At 41.8% G+C, this 19,169-nt stretch overlaps 1 protein-coding gene across 2 annotated transcripts in view; it reads left to right on the top strand.

Annotated features, from left to right (window-relative positions):
• NUF2 (NUF2 component of NDC80 kinetochore complex) overlaps positions 1-18,236 on the top strand; it is a 45,729-nt gene extending 27,493 nt beyond the window's left edge. For both annotated transcript variants that reach the window (XM_061584493.1, XM_061584499.1), the window contains exons 11-14: positions 10,011-10,151; positions 14,046-14,221; positions 16,968-17,103; positions 17,637-18,236. In XM_061584493.1, coding sequence (XP_061440477.1) covers positions 10,011-10,151; positions 14,046-14,221; positions 16,968-17,103; positions 17,637-17,756 — 573 coding nt within the window. In that variant the 3' untranslated portion in view covers positions 17,757-18,236. The remainder of the gene's footprint in view (positions 1-10,010; positions 10,152-14,045; positions 14,222-16,967; positions 17,104-17,636) is intronic.
• Positions 18,237-19,169: the final 933 nt, after the last annotated feature.

Below are 19,169 nucleotides of genomic sequence, written 5' to 3'. Positions count from 1 at the left end.
AGGTGTGTTGCCTTCCCGGAACATATATTCAAGATGTGATGAAGAGGTTGTCACAATTTGTCAGACTCAATTACTGTTCTCCAGTCCTGCTGATCCGCATGGAAATGAGTGATGTGTCCTGAAGAAATCTTGGATGATAATGAGGCTCTCAGGAAGAAAGTGAAGGATTTGGCATGAAATAACCCTGAGAAAACAGGTAGACCCAAAATGGAGTCCTAACAGAGAGAAACTTTATTTGCTAGAACAGGAACCTAGCTCCCTCCCCTGAGACTGGACACAGTGCCACCTACAGCTGGAATATCACATAACAGTTAAATTCAACATCACATTTCCTCCCCCCTCCGCCCCGTCACTCTGAACCCTTAATATATGCATCCTACTTTAAAAATGAAATACAGGTCCAGTTAATAGTACTCAAAATGAACTGGTTTCTTGACATCAAAACCATAGCAAGTAACAACCTAGCCACTGGGCTGTCTTTTGACATCTCTCGCAATGGGTAGATCTGCTGATGGTGAATCAGGATGCACATAGGAAGTTTTTTGTGTGTGTTCAGTCTTTGGTACTAACTGTAGATGTCTGCAGTTTCTAGTGAATTCATGTTGTCTGGTCTCAATAACGTAGGATCTGGGTGACAAGTTCTGTTTTACAGTAGCTGGGGTCCTCTAACTCTTCTTACTATCCAGTTTAACCTGAACTGGGTCTCCTGGTTTTAAGCCAGGCAGGGCTCTAGCAGAATAGCAACAATGGTAAAAATGCTTATATGTGTCTTTTGCCTTTTTGTCTGACTCTAACATGTCAGGCCATTGTGGAACTAAATTATCTTCCAAAACTGGAAGAGTTGCCTTAAGTGTGTGCCCATCAGGAGTTGTGCTGGCCTATTGCCTATCGCTATTAGTGGCATAGATCTACAAGTGCAAGCTAAGGATCATCCAGTTTCAAGATCCTCTTGGCTGTCTGTACAGTACATTTTACCTCACTATTCTCTTGTTGGCAATGTGGGCTGGAAGTAACGTGTTCAACATCTTGAACTGCATGAAAACTGACCTGAGAAACATCTGTAACGAGTTGTTCAGGAATTCCAAAGTGAGCAAAAGTGCTCTTTAACCTTTCTATAACACTTTGACATTGTACTTTTCAAATGTAGAGTTTTCTATGTATTTTGGAAACAGTGGTCCATTACCAAATAATTCTGTCGCCCATGTACACAAATCTGGCTTCTTCCATGACCTGTCTGACAAAGGTGTGGTAAGTAATGGCTCGTTCTATTGTGTAGGTCTGGTAGACCTGCAAAATTCATATTGTAGACACTTTGTGGTTATGTCTTTACTGGTGCCTGGCCGTCACACAGTCTGGGTGTTTCACAACATTTTGAAAGTTCTTGGTGGCCCTTGTGAATGAGGTCTAAAGCCTGTTGCCTCAAAGTAGTTGGGATGACAATGCAATCTCCTCTCACTTTTAATCCAATGGACTCACTTAACTGTCCTCAGACAGCAAAATAGTCTGTTAATTCAGGTCTAATGTCCTTTTGGTACTTTGGCCATCCTGAATGTATGTAGCCAATAGCCACTTGAAGTTGCTAATCTGTCTTCGTTGCCTCTTGTAGCTGCCCTTGTCTCCTTTCTGACATTGGTCTGTCAACTTTTAACTGCTTAAATGTAGATTGTTACTTCCCCTTCCAGGCCAGAGGAATCCCCCTGTGGTACTGGACTCTTTGATAGTGTGTCAGTGATAATCAGGGACTTGCCTGGAACAAATTCAGTGACTGGGTTGATTCTCATGAGCCTCATTGGGAGACCCTGGCACCTAAGTTGTGCTTGGTCTAAGTCCTTGCATTAATTAGAGTAATGTGGGGTTTGTGATTAGTTATTAGCTTATAATAATGCAGTCCACATAAATATTTGTAAAAATTCTCACATGCCCATATACTTGCCAGACATTCCTTCTCAATCTGTACATATTGCCTCTGTGTCCATAAGTGTATGAGAACAGTATGCAACTGGTTTCCACTTGTCATCATGTAGTTGTAGCAGAGCACCACCTGTCTCATAGCTACTGGGATCTGCACTCACCAGTGTTGGTTTGTTTGGGTCATCAAATTTCCAAATGGAGGCAGTTGAGATCATTTATTTCACCCTGTGGAAAACAGTCTCTTGCGCAGGCCACCAAAACCAGGCAATGTCTTTATTCAGTGACTCATTCAAAGGCTTTAATACTGCAGATAAATTTGGCAAGTATCGGCCCAAGTAGTTAACTAACCTGAGTATACACCTACGTTCTGCAACACTGGTAGGTGATTCCAATGTGTTATCATGGGACTCTGTTCTTGTTTGCTATGAAGTAGCACGGCCACTCTTCAGGATTGTGCCAACAAATAGATTCCAAAGCACATGTAATGAATTATAGCTGCAGTCACAACTGAAATTATAACTTACTAGCTAGATATCAATAAATATTAGAAGCTTTGAGTAGTAGTTATGCCCTGTGTCTTAACAACTCAAAAGTAACTCTGTTCAATGGAGCTTACTCTGAAGTAAATGTACATAAAGATTGTAACTTTATTTAATGTATTATTTCCTTTCCCAGCTTTCATGCAAACAGCTCAATGTGGCATACATGATCCTGCACCTCCTTAGAACAGCCCTGTGAGATAGTTTAGGCTGAGAAGATGAGTAGCCCAAAAATCACTCAGTAAGCTTCATGGCTGAGTGAGGATTTGAACCCAGGTCTCCCAGGCCCTAGCCCAACAGTTGCATCACTGCACCATGCTGGCTTTGGCAGAACCTGTGCACTGCAGTACCTCTATACATCACAATGTATTATAAATTAGCCCACTATACTTTTCTTCCTTGGTCTTTTAAAACCTATTGAAATCAATAGCAATGTAAATTCCGTTAGTTGTGTGCTTTACATTTCCTCCTCACGTTCAGGAGAGAAATATAGCCAGCGCTCTTCCAGTAATTTGATGGTACAGATCAACAGTGACACATGAGGGAGGCAGAATGGCAGTGGCACTGGGATGGCAAGGTTGGGAGTACTTTGCGTGAAGGTAGCAGCAGCCTGCCGGTGTGTGCCCACCTGCTGCAGGATGGCAGTGCCACCAGCCCTGAACTTGCAGGCACCTTGCCCCATCCCCCCATTCAGTGAGTGGCAGTGCTGCCATCACCAGGAAAGCACTGCTGTTGGCACAGTCAAGAGGTAACTGCAGTCAATGACTTGATTCTTTCTGCATATGTTCTCATTTGCTTTACAATACAATCTAATCATGTGTGTTAGTCCCATGGAGTACAATAACTCCCCGGTAAATGTGTTTAGGTTTGTAACTTTAGTGTAGGATTTATCAGCAAATCCCAACTGATAAAGGTTCCTGATGGCTTTTATGTGTATTCTTAAATATTCACTAAACTAGGGATGGTCAGACTTCAGGTTTGTGAGTCTGGGATCTACCCTGTGTTCCACTAGAAACACCAAGAGCCACCAACTAAAGCCAGCCGCAAAAGACATATAAAAGAACATGGTGTCTCTGAGAAGTTGCTGAGCACAGGGTTATCAGTACTGAGATGAGCTCACAGTCTTTTCACACATAGATCTATTGCTAGTTTATTTCAGTTGTCAAATTTCCAAAGAATTGTGTATCATGCTGTTGCTCTTGTTAAACAACTGGAAGTCAGATGCTTTTGCCAATTGACTACAGATCTCCCAGGGACCTAGGTCTAAACCATTTGTATGGACACTGCACTAAACCATTTGTATGGACACTGGCCTACCTTACATGGTTGTTGTAGTATGGTTTGAAGGAATGCTTGCAAGAATGAAACTACAAGACTCTTCAAAACATTGCCAAAGGGGGCATTCTCAGAGACGCAATATCACCTTTCTACTGTGTACCCAGAAATTGAGAAGAAAACAATTACCGATTTGCCCATCTCAATGTAGCTCTCCCCTTCTGTGTGAAATACCATGCATCAAAATTGGACACACCTGATGATCAAACACAAGATAATGGTTTCCTCTTTTAGAGACTGCTGCCAGAAGCTGCTGCATCATATGGGTTTATGGTAAAGCGTATCATTTTAACATAAACATGCCTTGTAGGGTTGTTGTAATACTCTAGATCAGGGTAGGTAGACTTCAGGTTACTTGTTTTGTTTACAAAAACTCAAGATCCACCAACCAGAGCCAGATGCAAAATATATACACTTAGAATTAAATATTCTTTTGAGTTCAAGAATTGAACTGAGCTTGGTAATGGGGGATAGTAATTTTGTTGTTGTCATTGTTAAACAATTAGGAGTTGGAAATCCTTGCTGATCTTCTGCAAGGAACCCTGAGATCTGTTAATACATCTTGATCTACATTCTGCCCACCCTGCATCTAAAATTCTATCCAAAAGCTAAATATTATGACATAGATCATAAAGAGATGATACTGATTATCACTTTGATATTGAGCTGCAAGCATTTCCACTGAAAAAACCTAAAAACCACAGCCCAGAGCTTTCCTGTTTCCAAAACACCAGGAAAGGCTTTCCAAGGGGACACAGTATGTTACTGTGGGAGGAGGCTGGAAAGCCCAGTTGCACAAATAACCTTCCCCACTGACAGATATCCCTTTCTTCTCATCCATGTGGGAACGAATGATACTGCCAAGTGGAGCTACAAAGAAACCACATCAGACTTTGAAGCTCTGGGAAGGAAACTCAAGGACTTTGGGGCCCAGATAGTTTTCTTGTCCATCCTGGTACTTAGAGGAGTGGAAAGGGAAAGAAAAATACTCCAGGTGAATGACTGGCTATGAAGGTAGTGCTGATGCAAGAGATTTTGATTCTGGGACCACAGGTTATGCCTCCTGGAAGATGGACTGCTGGCAAGTGATGGGTTGCATCTCACAAGCACTGGGAAAAATGTGTTTGGCCACAGCCTGGAAAAAATCATTGGGAGAGCTTTAAACTGAATCCTAAGGGAGAGAGAAACAAACTTGGCAATAATGACCAACAAAGGTTTGTGCACAGTAAGAACTGAGGGAATGGCTCTAATGGGGCACAGTAATAGTCTTCATAAAAATGTAGGAAGGAAGCCTGGCAGTAAATCACATGGCCTTTGATGTCTGTATACTAATGCCCCATAAATGTATATTAATGGTTCATAAAAGAGCCACAGACCTGAACTTACAAGATCTGAACAGGGTGGTTCATGACAGATGCTATTGGAGGTCACTGATTCATAGGGTTGCCATAAGTCGTAATCAGCTTGAAGGCACATAACAACATACTAATGCCCAGAGTATGGGAAACAAGCAGGATGAACTTGAACTCTTAATACAGGAGAGTAAATACGACTGGACAGGTATAACTGAAACTCGGTAGGATGACTCCAATACATTGATTAAAAGATATATTTTTTTCAAAAAGAACAGAAGGAATAGAGAGAAAAGTGAAGTTGTGCTAAATGTTAAAAATATATATCCCTGCACAGATACACAGGAGGATGAGCTTGGTAGCTCCACCAAGAGTATCTGGATTAAAATTAATAGGGCAAGGAATGTAAGGAACATGGTAGTTGGAGTTTACTACCGACCACCCAATCAAGGAGAAGATGAGGATGAAACTTTTGAAAAGCAAATTGCCAATGTTTCGAGGAGGCATGATGTAGTAGTAATGGGGGATGTCAATTACCCTGATATGAGCTGGGAGACAAATTCTGCACAACATGGCCCCTCCAAGAAATTCCTGACTTGTGTTGGAGATAACTTTCTCCTACAGAAAGTGGAGGAAGCAACTAGAGGATCAACCAGCCTTGACTTGATTTTAACTAACGGATAACTTGGATGCAGTGACAGTTACTTAACTCAGGGAAAGTGAACACGCTATACTAAAGTTCTTGATTTTAAAGGAAGCAAAAGCAGAGTAGCCATCCATATACCCTGGACTTCAGGAAAGCCAATTTTAATAAACTCAGAACAATGGTAAGTAAGGTTCCATGGCAAGCGATCCTAATGAGAAAAGGTGGGTGGGGGTTTCTAAATGAGAGAATTCTAAAAGCACAATGGCAAATAATTCCATCAAGGAAAAAAGTGGGAAGACAGCAGAAGAAGCCAATGTGGCTTCACAGAAAGCTTGGAGATGACCTGAAAACAAAAAAGGACACAGAAAGTGGAAGGAAGGCCAGACCACAAAGGAAGAGTACAGACAGGTAGCACAGAATTGCAGGGATGGGATCAGGATGCCTAAAGCTGAGAATGAACTGAGGTTAGTGAGAAGATGCCAAAAGCAACAAAAAAACCTTTCTTCAGGTACATTCATAGTATAAAAGACAAAAGAAAAGGTGGTACAGCTACTCAATGAGGATGGCAAAATAATAACATGACAAAGAAAAGGCCGAAGAGCCAAATTCCCGTTTTGGCTCAGCCTTCCCCCAAAAGAGGGTTTTTGATCCTCCTGAGAAATATGAAGTTGAAGGTGCAGTATTGCAGCTTGAGATTGATAGACAAATGGTCAAGGAATACCTAATCACTTCGAATGATTTCAAATGCTCAGGGCCCGATGAACTGCATCCTAGAGTATTGAAGGAACTGGCTGAAGAACTCTCAGAACCGCTCTCTATTATCTTTGCAAAATTGTGGAGGACTGGTGAAGTGTCGGATGGCAGGAGGAAGACTAATGTTTTCCCTATCTAGGAACTGGGGAACTACAGACCAATCAGCCTGACATCAATTCCTGGGAAAATTCTGGAGTAGATTGTAGTAAGTCGATAAGCACCTTAAAAACAATGTAGTGATTATTAGAAGCCAACATGGATTTATCAAGACCAAATCCTTCCAGACTAATCTATCTCAGTTTTTGATTGGGTAACCTCCCTGGTAGACTGTGGGAATACTGTGGACATAATATATCTTGACTTCAGCAAAGCTTTTGACAAAGTGCCCCATGATATTCTGATTAGCAAGCTAGGTGAATGTGGGCTGGATGGAACAACTATCAGGTGGATCCACAGCTGGCTCCAGAATAATACTCAAAAGAGTGCTTACAAATGGTTTCTTCTCAAACTGGGGGGAGGCAACGAGTGGATTATTGAGGGCTCAGTACTGGGACCAGTGCTCTTCAGTATTTGTATTAGGGGGTGCAGGGAATGCTTATCAAATTTACAGATGATACAAAATTGAGAGGGATAGCGAATACCCTGGAAAACAGAAACAAAATTCAAAGGGATCTTGATAGGCTGGAGCATTGGGCTGAAAACAGAATGACATATAACAGGGATATGTACAAAGTTCTACACTTAATGGAAAAGAAACCAAATGCAGATAGTTCCCAGATACTTGGCTTAGCAATACTACATGTGAGAAGAATCTTGGGGTTGTTGATCACAAGCTGAATATCAGCCAACAGTGTTATGTGACTGCAAAAACGGCAGATGCTATTTTAGGTTGCATTAACACAAGTGTAGTTTCCAAATGTTGTGGAATATTGGTTCCCCTCTATTCGGCACTGGTTAGACCTCATCTTGTGTACTACATCCAGTTCTGGACACCACACTTTAGGAAGGATGTAGACAAACTGGAACAGGTTCAGAAAAGGGCAACAAGGATGATTACAGGACTAGAAACAACAGGTCATGTTTAGCCTTGAGAAGAGAAGACTGAGGGGAGATACAATAGCACTGTTCAACTACTTGAAAAGTTGTCTCATAGAGGAGGGCCAGGATCTCTTGATCATCCCAGAATGCAGGGAACGGAATAATGGGCTCAAGTTACAGGAAGCCAAATTTCAGCTGAAGTTCAGGACAAACTTTAACTGTTAAAGACAATGGAACCAATTACCTGTGGAGGTGGTGGGCCCTCCAACACTGGAGGCCTTCAAGACAGCTGGACAGCCACCTGTCAGGTATGCTTTAATTTGGATTCCTGCATTGAGCAGGGGGTTGGACTCGATGGCCTTGTAGTCCCCTTCCAACTCTATATTCTATGTAGAGCTCTGGTTATTAAAACGCTATGTCCTCAAGAAGGAATCAGGTGTACCATATTGGAATAATCATTTCAGTTGAAATACTCTTAAGCAGCTTGTGATTTTTGTTGTTGCTGCTCTCTCCTCAAAATATTTTCCCATATTCACAGTATATTTAGGACTGCACTTACACAGGTTTATTTATGAGTAAGTCCCATTGAACTCTACAGGACTTACACCTGAGTAGACATGTAAATGATTGTGCTATGAATGCCTGCTCCAATGAAAACAATAAATACTTTAAGAAAAACAGTGAGAATTGCAATATTTTAATAGCTATAATGATAGTTACAGAAGCTAGTATTTTCATATTAAAGGTGTTTTAGTGTAAAAAGCTTAAGACATTGCAGTCTGTTGAAGCTGAAGCTTTCTGAAGCAGATAACTGTCATGGCAAACAATTCTTGAAAGGTTTTAGGATTAGACTTCTGACACCATGTCAGATTATCACCAAGAAAAGTGGAAGACCCAAAAATAGATGTCTAACAGAGGGAAACTTTGTTTGCTAGAATAGTCTAGAACAGGAGCTTAGCACCCTCTTCCATGAGACTGAACACAGTACTACCTACAGTAGGAATAGCACTTAACAATAAAACCCAACATCACATTCCCGTTGAAGAGCAGGACACTTGGAAGAATGTGTTTGGCAGAAGCCTCACGAGACTTAAGAAGGCTTTAGAATAACTTGAGAATAGCTCCTGAGGAGGAGGAGGAATGCAAAAGCCCAAAGTGAAGTGCTGTGCCAAGTACTGGGGCCAAGAAAGGGAGTGACAAAGCAAGGCAGGGCACATTGGGTAAGTTATTATATACCTTACTTCATTACACAAATATACCCTCTCCTGTTTTGTAGCAAATCCTAGCCCTCAGCACTTTTTGCTGGGATAGCTCCACATCATCTCTTGAAGTTCCTAAACTATCAGAAACCTGCTTCACAGTAATTCAAATCAGAGCTTTAAGTGTGATGGCCCCTGTTCTCTGGAATAGCATTCCTGGTAAGATATGCCAGTTGCTCACTCTGTACTTTCCAGAAACTATTGAATACATTTTATTTCAACAAACTTTTCCAGCTGATGAAAAGGTCTCCGCTTAGGTGTTCGTTTTGTATTGTTTTTAAACCTCTTCAGTTATTTGTCATATTTTTACCTGTTTTAATGGTATATCTAAATCTCCTTGAGAATATGTAAAGAGTGACTTATAAATTAATAAACAATAATAAAATTATTACACTGGTGCTGAAAGTTCTGCACTGACTTCCAGTATGTTACTCAGGTAAGTTCAAAGTTCTGGTCTTCTGAGGGACTTCTTATGCTATTTCTTTTGACTGGGAAAAAATGCAACACTTATGCAGCATTAATGCGCATGTTAGTAAACAAGCATGATTTCTAATTTTCGAAAGGGTGCTTATTATGTTCTTAATTATAGCATTTGCATATTGCTTTCCAGTATTTGTTTATAACTTAATATTAAACAAACATAAAATATAAAATAGTTTCAGGAAGACATTGACACAGCCCCTTAGTCCCATGCCCTTCCAGTAAGTAATCTTAAGTATGCATATCACTTTTCTCTGTTTACCCCTATTTTCATTTCCTACCTTCCCTTCTGTCTCCATTGCGCCATTTACTAGCCTTTGGGTCAGGGACTTTTCACTCAGATGTAAGGGGTATGTATGTGAGAACCATGTATGTTGCCTTTCTCATTGGAGAGGGACAGAATATAAATCTACTGATATTTACATAGATGGTACTGTATAAACATAGTGGTGATAATATGTAAATATGGCTTATTTCATATTAATTTAGGGAGTATTTTGTTTTTCTGATTTTAAGGGCCAAATTTATTATGCACAGATATAGCATAGCAAACACTAAAAGAAAATTCAGCACCACAAATCTTTTAAAAAACGTGGCTAATTTCTTGAAAGTGTCCAAGTATGATGGGTTCTCTCAGAAATATCACTGAAGTGCATCAAATGCTAAAATTCTTATTTTTTATATAAAAAATATCAAGGAAGAAGTAATTGGGAAGTATGAAGTTTACAGAGACCTGGTAGAGAAGTTACCATCATGCCAGCAAGAGGTCCAGCTGTACCAGAAGAAAATGCAAACCCATGGAGCAAATGTGGAGAGGTTGTCAAATATATTGGCAGAGGTATGTATTATGCATTTTCTCTCCTTTAAATTTAGCTATGAAACTGCTATTGCACAAACATTACGAAGCACAATCCTTCCTGGCACGGGCACAACTTTGAAGTAAATTCCTGATTGAGCCCTGGATTAGAGATAAAAGGCTAGATGGGGAAATGGGAGACATACTGATCTCCTCTTCCAAGTAATAGCTACCATGTTGCAGTCCCTCTGTGTATCCAGAGGAAAGAGAGGGCCTGAAAAAGGCTGTGATCTTATGGCAGTCCTGCAGCACATAACAGCAGCACTCACTCTGGCATGATTGTACCCTTGCTTTTTGCTGCCCTGCTGCTAGGTTGGCATGTCTGTCACAGAATACAAAGAGGATGAAATTGACTATTCTGAAAGAAGCTATATAGTAACACTGCTGCATCAAGCCAAGACCCATCTAGTCTCACAGTGACCAACCAGGTCCTTTTTGGGAAATCTGGAGGCATTCCAGAAGCAGCTGGACAGCCATCTGTTGGGAATGCTTTGATTTGGATTCCTGCATTGAGCAGGGGGCTGGACTTGATGGCCTTACAGGCCCAACTCTTCTATGATTCTAAGTCCTCCAGCAGGATCTGAGTGCAACAGCAGTTTCCCCACATGTGATTCCCAGCAACTAGTATTCAGAGGCATTCAGGGTAGAGACACACTTACTGTTGTGCCAGTTCCAGTACATCTCTACCTCTTTTTTCTCAAAACGGCACACAACGCTAGTCAACTCCACCCTTTTTTAATCTTTAATCAACACACACACAAACTCACAAACAAACTACAATCCGTTCAACTAATTCCTGGCACTGACAACAGGAATATCAAGACTGCCACTGACAATAGAAATAGGAAACAACAAACATAAAATGGAGGGGGATCAAGCAGTTGTTGTCACCTGCAACGTGTGCGCTATGTTCATCTTCTTAACGGAAACCAGATGCGATTACACTTGCAGCAATTGCAGATTGGTGGCGCTCCTAGAAGAAAAGGTTAGGGGGCTGCAGCAACGCATAGACACCCTGTGACTTATCAGAGAAGATGAGGACTTCCTCGATAGAACACAAGAGGAATTAAGGGAACGACACAAAGTACAGGAAGAAAGCAACGAGGAAGAAGAGGACTGCAACAGCAACAAATCCCCATGGAGGACTGTCACTGTAAGGGCAAGGAAAAACAGGAGGGATTCAGAACTGATGCAACTAACAAATCGCTTTCAGCATCTCTCGGCAGACAGCACCTCTGAAGAGCCTCAACAAACTCACCTGCATCAAGAGACACTGACTTCAAAGGAAGACTCCACACCCCAGAAGGAAGCTGATGCAACCACTGCTCATGGCAAAAAGAGGAGGGTGCTGGTGGTTGGAGACTCATTGCTCGGGGGGGTAGAGGCACCGGTATGCCAGCCGGACAAAATGAATCGGGAAGTCTGTTGTCTCCCTGGGGCGCGCATCCGGGACGTTGCTGACAACCTCCCAAGACTCATTGGGAACCAACAGATCACCTCAGACTATGAGGCTCTGGGTAGGAAGGTCAAGCATTTGGGGGCGCAGGTGGTCTTCTCGTCAATTCTTCCCGTGAAGGATAGAGGACTACAAAGGGAAAGGAAGATACTGCAGGTCAACGACTGGTTACGCAGATGGTGTTGACAGGAGAGGTTTGGATTCTGGGACCATGGTCTAATCTTCTTGGAGGGGGGACTGTTGGCAAGAGATGGGCTGCACCTCACGAGGACTGGGAAGAATCTCTTTGGCAGAAGTATGGCAAAACTCATCAAGAGGGCTTTAAACTAAAGCCTCTGGGGGATGGAGATGATAGCTTAAAGACCGATCCAAAGGGTACACGAGACACTGGGAGGGAGAAAGGGATGCACGGCAAAGCTCATGGTGTATTAATGGACGAATCCAATCAGGACAAAAGAGACTTCTGTCTATATACCAACACGCGGAGCTTGGGAAACAAGCGAGAGGAGCTTGAAGTCTTAATGCATCAAGGCAAATATGACTTCATAGGGATAACAGAGACTTGGTAGGATGACTCCCATGATTGGAATATAGCCATTCAAGGATATAAACTCTACAGAAAGAATAGAAGCAACAGAAAAGAAGGGGGAGTAGCGTTATACGTCAAAGACAAATACACCTCTATGGAAATCCAAGAGAGCGAACAAAGTGGTCCGATAGAGACCATTTGGGTAAAAATAAATGGAGAAACAATAAATGGACCCAGCAGTGTGATGCTGCAGCAAAAAAGGCAAACGCGGTTTTGGGATGCATAAACAGAGCTATAGTTTTCAGGTCGAGGGAAGTAATAGTCCCACTATATTCTGCATTGGTCAGGCCTCATCTGGAATACTGCGTTCAGTTCTGGGTGCCACATTTTAAGAAAGATACAGACAAGTTAGAGTGGGTTCAGAAGAGGGCGACGAGGATGATAGCCGATATGGAGAACAAGTCTTATGAGGAAAGGTTGAAGGAACTTGGCATGTTCAGTCTGGTGAAGAGAAGACTGAGGGGTGACATGATTGCGCTCTTTAAGTACCTGAAGGGCTGTCACATAGAGGAGGGTACAGATTTGTTCTCTGCTGCCCCAGAGGGTAGGACTAGGTCTAATGGTTTTAAGTTGCAGGAGCATAGATTCAGATTGGACATTAGAAGGAACTTCTTGACAGTAAGGGCAGTTCGGCAATGGAACCGACTGCCTAGGGAGGTGGTGGGATCCCCTTCGCTGGATGTCTTCATGCAGAGGCTGGACAGCTATCTGCGGGAGATGCTCTAGCTGTGGATTTCCTGCTGTGAGCAAGGGGTTGGACTCGATGGCCTACAAGGCCCCTTCCAATTCTGTGATTCTATAATTCTTTAAATCTTATTGGTTCAGCTCATCTGTGTGTTTTTTTAATTCAGCTGCTGGGAGGTTTTACAACAGATTAGTAGGTTAACCCCTTTGTCTTCTAGGTGTGGCCAATAGAAACGCTTTGCTGCAAGGCTCAGGCAGAGACTGATTAGCCCAACGCTTTGCTGTGGGTGGTCCTGAAAGGTCTGAAGGCAGCAGTGGGGAAGGGAGGTGTGGCCAGGCAGCAGAGGGCAGTGTCACTGCAAAACACAGCCAGAAAAATCATTCTGGCTGCTAGTGTGCAGCTAGTGTGCCCACAGCCACAGTGGAGGTAGAGCATGGCCATTGTGGCTAGAACCAACAAAAAGGAGAAATATATCTTAAAGATGCTAAGAAGATAAGAGTATTTTATTGTTTAATATGCCCAATGTGTTTTGGCAAGAATATCTTTGTCAAGGGCTTATTTTCATTTCTTAGTAAACTGATCACAAAAACTTCTGTTACAAGAACTTGTAGGACAGAACTTCATGCAAATGAAGATAAGTGGGTACAGAATGGCAGGCTAGGCTTTGCATTAGGATTGGCATTGGGGGAAAACAAGATTCCTGTGCCTTTAACAGCTGTGTGGCAGGCAGAAATTTAACAGGTTAAGCTTTTTCTAGTATGGAAATGGAATTATGGGAAAAGCATCATTCCTAATTATGTGTTATGCCATGCCCCCGTGGCAGCTGTGCTGTCTTATATCATGCTCCCCATGGCAATCATTTTCTGATTAGCACCTACAGCACACTCAAATTCAAAATGTGCCCACTAGTCTAAAAAGACTGGTGACCCAACAAAAGCCCAACAATACAGTGAAATGGTCTTCAAAGCTTGGTGAAACAATGGCTTGGCTTTCCTAAATATACTGCATTTTGTCAAGCTGCTTATATAGCAATATTTTTTGTTTGAAGCTCTTATGTCAGTGGGTTGGTTTGGTAAAATATTGTATTTTTGTAGTATTTTGTTTCACTACTGCCATCCAGTACAACCTGTGTTTCTTCCAAATCAGATCCGAATCCTAGAGGACCAAGTAGAGAGTAGCAAAAGCGTATTTAAGAATGCCAAGATGGAGGAAATGACCTTGAAGAGACTGGTTACTGTTAAAACGGAAAAACTTGCCACTACAGAATTCAAAATTCAAAAGATACATGAGGATACTGAACAGCGCAAGCAGGCAATAACTGAGTAAGCATGAGCTGGTATTTCTGTTTTGATTTTATTTGGTCTCTTAAAACATCTTAATGCAACTTCCAAACCAGCATTCCACAGAAAACATACTTGGTCATGCTGCCCTCTGGGAAGTGGCTGCACTATTTACTTCTGAAGACAGCTTCACTTGTGGACAGGTGGTTTGGTGCAATGCAAGTTGAAAGCAACACGTTGAGCATAGTACAAATTTAAGGCTTCTTCATCCTTTCATCGCCCTGTGAAAAGGCACACTGAGATAATTTCCTAACAAAGACTTTGACAAAGTCTATTTGCCTTCCATGAATCTTCCATAAATTCCTGCCACTTCTGCTCCTTATCAAAAACCTCAAGATTTTTAGGGAAATTGTGTTTGTTTTCCAAAGAGACACAACACTTCTCAAACAACACTTCTCTCTTCCTTTTTACCATTGCAGTAAATTTACATGGCAACACTTGCAATATCACAGTTTCATGACTTAACAGATGGTAGTGGGGACTTCAAAGGGACTTCTTGAAGAGACCAGTAGTAAGAGTTGAAGGAGTCATTAGCACAGAAACATATAAGTATTCACACTAATGAAGAAAAATCTTTTGCAGCACCCAAACTTAAATCTCAAAATTCGTCAGTGAATGTAGGTTACTTCTCCCACTCCAGTAAATCGGGTCACTAAAATTGGCTTGCTTCCAGCCTCTTGGGTGAGAGGAATTCCTTCCATTTCCAGCCTCTCCTGAGTAACCGGGACTTGGCTGTAGGTTAGTTGCAGAGCTACTTAAGAGTACAAGGCCCATTGTTCTTCCACTGTCTCTGCCCTGCATTAAGGCCAGGCAGGGAACTGGAAGCTGCTTGTGAGCAGCAAACAAATAAAAGTGACCAGACCGTTCTGCTGACCACTACCCATGCTGAATGAAGCCCTCTTAAGGGTTCTTCAAGGGAGAAGCTGGTGTGGAATTTGGGCTGGCATAAATCCCTTGGTGTCTCAGTCCTGGAGGGGAAAGTCCACCAAGTGGGACTCTACCCGTGGCCAAATCACCACTGCCAGAGGGGAGGCCATATCCTAATCTACTTGATTTATCATATTTATGTCCTGCCTCTTTTGCTCAAAGTGGCTAACAAAGTATGATATCCAAATTTGTGTGAGAAGTGAACAAAAGGAAGGTTCCTTATGTCTTCGCCTCCTTCTGCCATCCTGCAGTGTCTGCTGTTGAGATGTTCCCTGTTACTTGGCATTGGCATACAACGTGCCTTACCGAGAAACATTAGCAAAAGACGGCTGTCTGCCCCAAGGAGCTTAACAGCCTAAATCTGGACAATGATGACAGGGAGAGCTCGTGGAGTGAATAGGAGAAGGGTAACAATTCTGTTGTCCTTTGGTAGAATATTTTTTCTTAAATTAGATAGCATATGGAATTAGATACAAAAGTAGATTGGCATTCCAATAGAACTGAGTTCTAGCACAATTCTGGTTAAACTTATTTTCCCCAAAGTTATTCTAAAACTTGCAAAAACAATTGGCATCAGTTAAACTCAGGTGTTTCTCTTTCTAAAATCCTATCACATAAGTGTGAATATATGAGTAGAATAATATTTGTCTAGACATTCACAAGGAGAGAACCCAGTACTGCTTTTATCTCATTTCAAGATAAAGCCTGAAACAAGCAATATGTAGAAAAACTGGCATGTGAACTGACATTTGCTAGTAGTCTAAATTATACATACCGTATATTCCGGCGTATAAGACGACTGGGCGTATAAGACGACCCCCAACTTTTCCAGTTAAAATATAGAGTTTGGGATATACTCGCCGTATAAGACTACCCCTGCTTATGACATGCAAGTGATGTACCTTACCGGCGATTGGCTGGTTGTTGTATACAAAGCCTATCGTGCGAAGGCAAGAATATCTTTGAAGTCAAGACTAGGGGCGTCAGGCCCCTCCCACTCTCCAGTTCATTCTTGCCTTCGTACGAACAAGTTTGAGATCCTATAGCGTAGCTTAGCTAAGTTTTCTGTGTTTTTTGTTGCTGTATTTGTTTGACAGAGTGTGGAGGTTTTATGACTGTGTGTTTACCAAGTGTTCCCTTCCCTCTGTCTTGTATCTAACGTCGTGTTTTCCATTCCTGGGGAGTTCCCTTGGGGGGGTTCCCTGTTGCCTGGGCCGTTGATTTTCCCAGCCTTTCATCCAACGGCCATCAGAGGGACCGCGGCTGCGGTTCTCTCTATTCCCAGCGGGGGCTTGCGGCTGCAGCTCCCGTCGTTATTTCCCTCCTGTTCCTGGCCGTTGGAGTCTCCCCTGTCCCGGGAATATTTCATTGAGAGTCTGTGGCTGCGGCTCTCTCTCTCTCCCTTTGCGGCTTTTATCTCGGACTGCCTTGAGCCTCGCTGCCTGACAGTTTCACGCCGCAACGGTCCCTGCATACGGCGGCTGCGGCTGCCTCTTCCTGCTTCCTTAGCGGCGGCAGCTTTTTTGCCTTTTTTACCTAGCCGTTCCTTTATTGATTTTCTGCGCCGCGACCTTGCTTATCGGCCCCACGGCTGCAGCACAAGCGGCTCTACCCCCGCCCGCCATTGCTGCTTCGTTATTGTCCGCCATTTTTTGACTTAATTTTCCCGCTCTTTTTCAGCACCTGGCGTATAAGACGACCCCTGACTTTTGAGAAGATTTTCCTGGGTTAAAAAGTCGTCTTATACGCCGGAATATACGGTATGTGGTTTTATTTAAATAGCTAGTTAATTATTTTCTAGGTATTGCAACAAATTTCAGGAGAAGAGAGGAGCTGTCTGTGAGAAGCTGACAGCTACTCATGCAGAAATCAAACAACTCAAAGGTGCTATTCAGCAGCTAAATGACAACGTTGAAAAAGAGAAACTTAAGGCTCAGGTGAGTGCAAAGATGTAAGAAAACACACATACACAGAAAAGGGTTACAAGATAAAACTTCACAGAAGTCAAGTGGGCCATCATGCTGATATGGCTTCCACTGGAGAGTACAACTACAAAAGGTTCTATTGGCACACCAACAAGGGCGCCGACACAACCTATGTGGATACAAATATAAACCTGTGGAACGCTCTTAGTTATTTTCCTTAGTTGGCTTGAAATCAATGCATCCTCTTGCACGCACTCATGTCATGAGCTAAGGGTCACATGTGATTCTTGCATGGCCCTGGAATGGATATGGCAGGGATGTAATGAGGCTGCAAGTGATGACATTATATGAAATTCTTTGAAAATATTGGCCCAGTTTTGTGCTGGTCTTAATCAAATGTGCCTGAAGAGCTTAGCACATGTCGGATATGCTCCCCCCCCCTTTAAAAGCAAATACATTTATTAGCGGTGGAATATGATGCTTACTGAGTTGTCCACCATGTTGTTTTCCATTCCTAATTATACTCAATTTTCCTCTCACCCAAGGAGATCTACTTTAGCCTGAGGGTTGGCTTGGAGAAATACCATGAAAATCTGGCCAGTATAGTGGACAGCTACACATCTGCAAGAGAGTATAAGATTGCTGAATTAGCTAAACTGTTTTGATTCTGCTACTGATTTTATATTTTGTTTTGTCACAATTTATCTTTAGACTATTACTACTGCAGAAAACAATTGTAAAATAAGCTTTTTTTGGCCTTGATAAGGGGAAATGTTTAGATATAGTAGTACCAACTGACAGATCCTGTTAGAGAGTTTTATTCAGGCTATTTGCAGTACATTTCTGATGGCTGGTTATATTGTTCCTATGCTGCAACAGTTCTAGAATTTGCAGATCATTAGTGGAGATCATCAGTGCAGAGTAAAAGGCTGTCTTCCCTTTATGCTTGAAATTCTCTAAGGAATGGTTGTGCTGGGGCAAACAAGCTATGTCCTTGAGGTGGGATGATGCAAGTCATGGTCTACTTTCAGTTGTTCTAGTGCACCAGGAGGCTTTGCTGCACCTTGCTAACAGAAGCATGTGAATTTGTTATGGCAACTTTGAACCATATTTTTATATATGCAATAAAGTTTTATACACATGGAGATTGTCAGTTTTCCTTATTACAATTCAATAAACATGAAACCATTTAAACCCAAATTTTTCTTCATTAGAATTTTTCTTTTCCCAACATTTCTTGACATGGATGTATCTACTACATATGATATAAGCTATCTCAGTTTATGTGCCCATCATTTAAACTAGTTGTCTAATGATCCTTAAAAGAGAAATTATCTCCTACTGACCATAAATATTCCAAAATTTGCACTTGAATATTATGTCCTATATCCATTATACCATGATTTTTAACTTGATTTATTTCACATTCAAAGTTTAACAAGAGTTTTTCTTTTCTTCCTATTAATAACACCTAGAAATATATTTATTAATCTTAACTATTCACAACTGAGGTCGAGGAGGAATCCTTGAGCTTTCCATTAACATCTGGTCGGCCATGTGACTAGATGGGCCAATGGCCTGATCCAGCATGCTCTTGTGTTTAAGGAGGAATCTTATGGCTACAAATATGCCAGAGGGAAATATGCTACCCAAAATCAAGGTGATTTCCACCAACAAGAAAAAGGCTGGATTTAAAGCATTGATTTAAATATGGGAATATTGGAAGCTGTGCACTGAACAACTTTATCTTTCTGGTGTTATACATTCATTCTGCCTTGACCTAACCTATCTTCACAAAAACAAAGCAGGAAACAAAAATGAAATGCCCATGACTGTTGCTGGTCAAGTGTTATAGTTGTTTGGAGCAGTTTATTTTCATCAGATAAAAATAAATCCTTTCGTTTGGTAGCTCAAGTATAAATACTGAAAAATTGTAAAGTTTGTTCTTTATTTCCATAAAAAAACCCTCCTTTAACTCAAATGTGTCTGAAAGATTCAATATCGGGTTAGAAATCAACTATAGGGCAGAGGTCACCAACCTATCACCTGTGAGCAGCGTGGCACTCATGAAGGCATTA

This window comes from Rhineura floridana, chromosome 1 (genome assembly GCF_030035675.1).
Source record: "Rhineura floridana isolate rRhiFlo1 chromosome 1, rRhiFlo1.hap2, whole genome shotgun sequence".
Lineage (NCBI taxonomy): Eukaryota > Metazoa > Chordata > Lepidosauria > Squamata > Rhineuridae > Rhineura > Rhineura floridana.
Note: the sequence above shows the minus strand (reverse complement) of the source record. Positions and strands in the feature narration are given on the sequence as shown.